Source organism: Equus quagga, unplaced genomic scaffold (genome assembly GCF_021613505.1).
Source record: "Equus quagga isolate Etosha38 unplaced genomic scaffold, UCLA_HA_Equagga_1.0 HiC_scaffold_343_RagTag, whole genome shotgun sequence".
Taxonomy (NCBI): Eukaryota; Metazoa; Chordata; class Mammalia; order Perissodactyla; family Equidae; genus Equus; species Equus quagga.
Window position 1 is genome coordinate 1 of NW_025793595.1, and position 6,428 is coordinate 6,428.

Consider the following 6,428-nt stretch of genomic DNA (forward strand, 5'->3'; position numbering starts at 1 on the left):
TCCGCACGGGGAGGCCACAGCTGCTCACCTCACTCCTTTTCTTGTAATTGATCTCATTTCCCTGGAAGGCAGAGAGCCAAAGTCCATGAGCAACAGCCCCCTTAGCCCATAGCTAGCTCCCATCTCCACCCTGTCTCAGGTTGCACTACCAGCAGGGTCGACCAGGGAGCAGGCGCTACCAGAAACGGGAATGGGTCCCGGGCAAGACTCTGAGCTCCAGAGCAAGGAGGCCACGGGGCTATGGCTCAGGGACATTCTAAGACAGCCCTCTCTGACAGACAGACAGACTGAGGCCTTGGGCAGCAAGGGATGCTCAGCCACTCGTGTGCTTCCTGCCTTGGAGGGGCCTGGCTTCACTCCCTGCAGGGGCGGGGCCTGAGGGAGAGGCTGAGTCCAGCTCAGACACACCCTCCAGCAGCTCCGCAGTCAGGCAGCCTGGACTGGCGGCTCACCTGGATCCTATATTCACTCATCACTGAGATGGGCATGACACCCAGCTCCCGGGGTGGCTGTGAGGCCCTCACGAGAGGACTTTGCCAAGGGTTGCGAGCTCAGGCCTCAGTGCAAGTCTCTCCTCCCAAATCTCCGAATCCTGATCCCCAGCCCCACCTCCAGGCTCACTCACCTCCAGGTAATCCTCCATGTTGGTGTCCAGCAGCAGCAGGTAATTGAGGAATGTGCCAAGGAAGGGGACGAGCCCCTGTGCCAGCGGGGTGGAGATGGTGATGAGATCCCGCTCTCAGGAGCCGTCAAAGACCTCTCCTCCACTCCTCACCCCAGCCTCCTGCCCAGCCCAAGCTACCCACCTAGGCGGCCTCCCCCCAGTTTCCTCCTCTTCTCTCCTCCAGGAACCCCAAACTCCTCCAGGCACCTCCCAGCAGCCGGCTCTGGCAAAACCCAGGGTACATGGTTCCCACCCCTCCCTGTCCCAAATCCGTTGTGCGCCCATCCGTTCCAGGCCTCCTCCTGGTCACTTCCAATGCAGGCATTTCAGGTCTGTGGCACCAGGAGCAGGGCTGGAGGAGAAAGGCTCCCTCTCTGCTGGTAGAGACCTCCGGATAGGAAGGGGAGTCCCCTCTCCTGCGACTCCTGGGCCCCTCCTCCACAGGCACCCTTACCTTCTGGGCACCTATGGGGCCCGTCTCCAGGCTGGTCAACATAGAGGTCGCCTCCTGCCAGGGTGTTGACAGGGCCAGTGAGCCGATGCTGCCCTCCAAGAGTCCTCCCAGACCCCTCCCAGATCGGGGACCCTGGACATGTGGCCCCAGTCACCTGGTGCCCCTGCGGCTCCCACCTCCAGGGTGCTCTGATTCCAGAGCCATCCCAACTCCAACACTCACTCCTGTGTGACCTTGGGCCCGCCCAGGCCTCCCTGAACCTGTTACCTCGTCCGGAAAGTTTGAGGAACTCTGTCTGCCTCCCACAGTCTCCTGAGGCCCAAGCGTCATCTGACCGTCATCACTGCTCTCCGCTCAAGCCTGCCTTTGGAGCCAGGTCCAAGCTCCCCACATTCCTCCCCACCCTTGAACCTCGTCACCCACTGTGAGGCCTGCGCCGCGGCTCATCTCCCTCTGGCTCCCAGATGAGGAGACCAAGGCCCACAGAGGGGCAGGGACTTGCTCAGGGGGCCCCAGAGGAGAGGCTGCTCCCCCTCCCAGCCACAGGCCCTGTCTCCTCTGCCTTCACACCACCCTCTGCCCAGCCGCTGACCACAGTGCTGTCCTCGGGAGTCTCAGGCTGTGTTCGGGCCCCCAGCTGGGCCGAGCCATGGATGGAGGGAGATGAGGTGTCTCAGGAGGCCTGGTCAAGTGGCTTCTGCCAGCCCCAACCCCCAGGAGTCTCTGATCCCAGGCCGAGGCCAAGGCCTTGCTAAAGCCCTCAGCTCCCTAGGATCCCCTCAGGGAGTTCCCCCGCACAGAATTCTTTCTTCATCCGCTCAGGATGGGGACCCCGAATGCCACGTCTGACTCGCAGGGGAGGGGGCGACCAGGGCACTGCGGGGTGGCATTTGCTTTCTGTTTTACGAGGAAACTTCTGACGTCTGGGCAGGAAGGATCCCTGAAGAAGCCGTCAGTTCCCTGGGCACTTGCCCTTGCCCTCCGGGGCACATGTCATCGCCAACAAGGACCTGGGTGAGCATCCCACTGGGACTGTCTGCAGCGCCCACTTTAGGGGCCAGAGTGGGGAGTCACAGAGGGGACACAGATCTGTCCCAGGTCCAGTGTCCGTCCCAAGGCTGGGAAGCCCCTGAGTGCCCCCGGCCCGTGGGATCCGGCAGTGCCCATCCCTCAGGCAGGCAGGGTGCCCTTCTTGCGAGGCACAGTGAAGACAGAAGGAGCAGTGGGGCCCTGGCTTCCTGAGCACAGACTGGGCTGCCTTCGGAAGAGAGGAAGCCTGCCCACTCGCTCCAGCCAGTGGCCAGGAGGAAGATGAAGGGCAGCTGATGGAGCAGCATGGAAGCCAGACACCGGCACCTTCTGCCAGGTCCTCAGCCTCCTGGAACAGTCCAGCCCGCACCATTCTATCCCATGCCCCTGGCCTCCTGTCCCAAACTGCCCCCACCTGCCCATGGAGCTAGCACATCCCTCTTCCTGTCCATCTTTTCCTGACCAACTTCACGTGACAGGAGAACCAAAGCTCATCCTGCCGGGTCCCCTCCCCTCTCGCTCCCCCTCCTTCCAGATGCGCAGCCTCCGTCTTACCTTCACCAGCTGCCTCCTGCTCACCCACTGGTCTTTGATGAACCTCTTCAATTTTCGAGAGCTCTTCCTGAGGGGAGAGGAAAGAAGGAAAGAAAACCCGGGGCGGTTGAAGGCGAAATGCCTTTTGTTGAGAACCCGGAAGGTTCAAAGGGCCTGGGGCCTGGACGAGGGTTTTCCCTGGGTTCTTCGGAGCTCTGAGGTCACCGTGGGACTCGGGTGGAGGCTCTCCTGTGGTCACCTGGGGCCTCCATTCCCACTCCGACTGAGCACATTGTTTCTAACAGTGTTGGTTGCCGATGAGGGCTCCGTTGCTGCGAAGTACACCCTTGGAAATCTCCGGTGTGGCTCAGTCCAGGATGTGCCAAGGGGGGAACCTGACTCCTGAAGCAGAACCACTGCCTAGGGTCTCAGAGAGTCTCAGAGACCCGAGAAAGGAGGCCAGTCCCCATCCCTAGGGTCCGCTGCCTCCCAGATGGTCCTAGCTGAATGAGGGGTCCATGGCAGTCGTACGGGGGATGTCTGGTCCGCCCTGGTGGTGCTTGGATGGAGCACGGCCTACCCACCTGGCAACTCGTCCCCATGTCTTTTGCAGACGGCTGATGGAGGGGCTCTGCAGAGCAGACACGATGGCACTCAGGGACGCATAATTTCCAAGGACTCGGCACTCCTGAGGAAGGGAAGGGAATGAGCTGCGACGGCGGGCTGGAGCCCTGCTTCCTCTGGCTTCTGTCCCCTCATGGGCTTCTGCTGTCCTGGATGAGGCAGATGCCCAGGGAAGCGAGGGAGGGCACACCTGGGAGCTGATGAGTAACGCTCGCGGGCAGGAAGATTTTAGCTCAACCCAGGGCGGGAAGGGAGCTTCCCACCACTGGGACCAGCACTCAAGGTCAGCAGGCCCTTGGCAGCAAGGGGCCTAGGACTTTGCCGAGGCCCAGGCCACCGACTTCAAGGCTGAAAGCTGCGAGAGGAGAAGGGGCAGTCCCCCTGACTCCAGGGAGGGGCTCCCTGGGCCCTGCCACTACTTACCTTGGCCACCTGAATCCACAGCTCGACGACTCTGGCCCTGGCCTGGGCCGTCATGCTGAGATCCCCAAGGCACGTCGTGATGACACAGCCGGACACGTGAAGAAACTGGTTGATAGTGGCCCCAACGGTGGGAGCCAGGTACTCCTTGCTCCCATTGGGCCGCTGGCACCACACAAAACCCAGGCAGTGGCGGGGCTCCACCTTCTTGAACAGCTCCTGGGGAGGATGGGGACTGTCACCTGACCCTGCCACACCCGAGCTCAGAGTCTGCAGGCCCCCGCAGCCCCAGGCAGGAGGCACTGGTCAGCTGCAGCTCAGGAACCTGAGGAGGTGGCCTGAAGCTTCTGGGAGTCTCTGGGTTTTGTCTGTGTCCACTGAGGCCGCCCAGCGCAGGATGACCGAGGACCCAATAGGGGCGGGGAAGAGAAGTCCCATTGGCTCGCAGCCCAGTCTTGCTTCCCCCAAGCACCAGAACACGGCTCACACCTGCCCATCTCAAGGGGCATCTTCCACCCGTTCCCATCACCCTCTGGTCCCACTCCCCTTTCAGATGCACGTTCCCCCGAGGCAGCAACAACCGTGGGCTTTGTTTGCCTGTCTTCCGTGTAGGTAAGGACGCACTAGGTGTCTAATAAGTACGGAGGCTGTTGAGGCCTCCTGGGCCGATGGGTGAGTGACCCAGGACTTGGCAGCACTCCAGTGAGCTTCCCTCCCCCACCAGAGGGCTATTCTCTGCCCCGCTTCCTCTCTGTTCGACCTCCTCCATCTGCACAGCCACTCTGCCCAGCAGGTGCCCTTAGTGTGCTCTCTACTGTCCATGTGGGGACAGCAAGACTTGGGGGCCAGAAGGTGGCCCAGGTCACCCGGTGGGTAAGTGGGGGAGCTGTGACTTGCACCCACATCGTTGGATTGCGGCTGAGGGAACAGGAGGTCTGGGGCAGCTGATGGCCCACCAAGGCGGGCCCCACCTAGCCCAAGAGCCCCGCTGCTCACCGCATCCATCCGCGTCAGCTGCTCGGCCACCAGCTTCGGAGGGAAGTCCAGCAGCTTAGGCCTCTCCTCTCTCAGCTCGGCGCTCACTTCTGCGGTGACTTCGGCAGCTGGAGGCAGAGTTCGTCCAAAAGTCAATGGCGCATCTTGCTCCAGCTCAGAAGCTGGCACTGGGGCTGAAGCTGATGGCCCTCGCTCCGGCCCTGGAGAGGCCGATGGAGGTGAGGCTGCTGGAGGTGAGGCTGCCGGTGGTGAGGCTGCCTCCAGCTCCGGCGCGGACGGTGGAACTACAGCTGGAGCTGCCTCTGGCCCCGGAGCTGGCCCTTGCTCTGGCTCTAGAGCCGGCAGGAGCTCTGGAACTGGCGCTGCAGCAGGAGAAAGAGAAAGTTTCACCTACGTACCCGACTTTACAAGACAGGAGAGACTCCGCTGTCTTGAAGGGAACCCCAGCCCATGAACCCCACCGCAGACAGTCTTCCCAGACTGCAGTCCCCTCACCTTCCAGCTCTGCCCTCCTGGGCCCCAGATGTTGCAGCTGGACCTGGGGAAGGTAGGCAGGGCCTCCCAGGTGCGACCCAGGCCAGATGACACGCGGTGAGGCCAGCCGCATCCTGAAAGAGGGAAAGGGCGTGGGCTCCCAGAAATCCTGCATTGGGTCCAGCCAGGTTCCCACCATAGAAGACGTGGTACTGGGTGGAAGCAGTTGGGCCGCAGAGCCAGAGGCCTGGCCGTCACTTCCACACTGTCCTCCCAAGGCACCCTGCTTTGGGTCTGGGCCCTATGCCTGCCCCTTTCCACCAGGGGGGGAATCCCACCCCGGCGCTGACTCCTGTGTGGCCATCCTGGCAGTGGCAGGCCTGCTCATCCAGCAGGTGGAACACGGGGTTTGTGTGAGTCTCTTCTTCCCACTGCCACTCTTCTCGCAAAGAGCCTGGACACAGTCCAGCCCAGCCCTCCACGCCCTTGTGCAAGTGGACTGAGGACTGAGGCCGATGTGTGAGCGGCTCGCTAACACCCCTCCTCTTCTGGGCCTGCTGGTGGTGGTCAGAAGGGGTGGATATGGAGAAGGGGAAGCGGAGGGAGGCGGGACTGTGGTGGGGATGGGTCGCTAGGGAACAGCTCAAGCCAGCCTCCCCTCTGGTTCCCAGGGGCTCTGGGACCCCACCCACAGCTCTCTTTCACTCCTGTCCCCTTGGAGTAGAAGCCATCAGACCTCAGCCCTCCCAGAGGAATCAAAAGATGAGTGAGATCAGAGTTGTGCCGGGCCCGCCCCAGCCACAGTCCTCTGTCCTCTTGTTCTCCCCCAACCCTGTTCTGTGGAGACAGGAGGCCCTCGTCTGGCACTCGAAGAACACTCAGGTCTTTAGTTGGCACTGGGGTCCATCATGCATGAGAACGTGGGAAGAGGCCTCCAGTCGTAAAGGAGCATAGGAGGGCATCCCCTGGGACAGGCGGGGGGTAGGATCTGTGGATGATATGGTGTGTGACTATCTGAGTCTCAGGCTGCTGGGGGGGGGGGGGCGGGGGTCCAGGGGCTGTGTCTGCTTCATTCACTGCGTTGTGCCAAGTGTCTCTAAAGCTCCTGCATGTCACAGGTGCTTAATATACGGTGTTCTCGAATGAACTCCAACCAGAAGCATCCCTGGTAGCTGAGTGGGCCTGGGGCCCCTCCGCGGCCCCGGAGACCCCTCCTTGGCTACTCCAAGGACC

General features: G+C 62.0%; 1 protein-coding gene across 2 annotated transcripts; it reads right to left on the reverse strand.

Moving 5' to 3' along the window:
• Positions 1-107: 107 nt before the first annotated feature.
• On the reverse strand, positions 108-5,518 carry LOC124232226 (ral guanine nucleotide dissociation stimulator-like). Of its 2 annotated transcripts, XR_006886802.1 has the most exons (4): positions 5,217-5,518; positions 4,722-5,083; positions 2,703-3,944; positions 108-1,172 (listed from the first exon to the last, which is right to left on the reverse strand). XR_006886802.1 is itself a non-coding variant. In XM_046649190.1 (3 exons), exons 1-3 carry the CDS (start codon positions 5,392-5,394, stop codon positions 3,648-3,650), a joined length of 837 nt encoding a protein of 278 aa, XP_046505146.1. In that variant the 5' UTR covers positions 5,395-5,518; the 3' UTR covers positions 108-3,647. The 2 variants fall into 2 exon arrangements, 1 of the variants encoding a protein (XP_046505146.1); XM_046649190.1 differs by having other exon boundaries at positions 108-3,944.
• Positions 5,519-6,428: the final 910 nt, after the last annotated feature.

Excerpts from the sequence above, each read along its gene's own strand:
- LOC124232226 (XM_046649190.1), bottom strand. The coding sequence starts at position 5,394 with ATGGTGGGAACCTGGCTGGACCCAATGCAGGATTTCTGGGAGCCCACG. Across the intron at positions 5,084-5,216 it reads CAGGAGGGCAGAGCTGGAAG|CGCCAGTTCCAGAGCTCCTG; the intron begins GTGAGGGGACTG and ends CTCCTGCTGCAG. Across the intron at positions 3,945-4,721 it reads AGCTGACGCGGATGGATGCG|GAGCTGTTCAAGAAGGTGGA; the intron begins GTGAGCAGCGGG and ends CATCCTCCCCAG.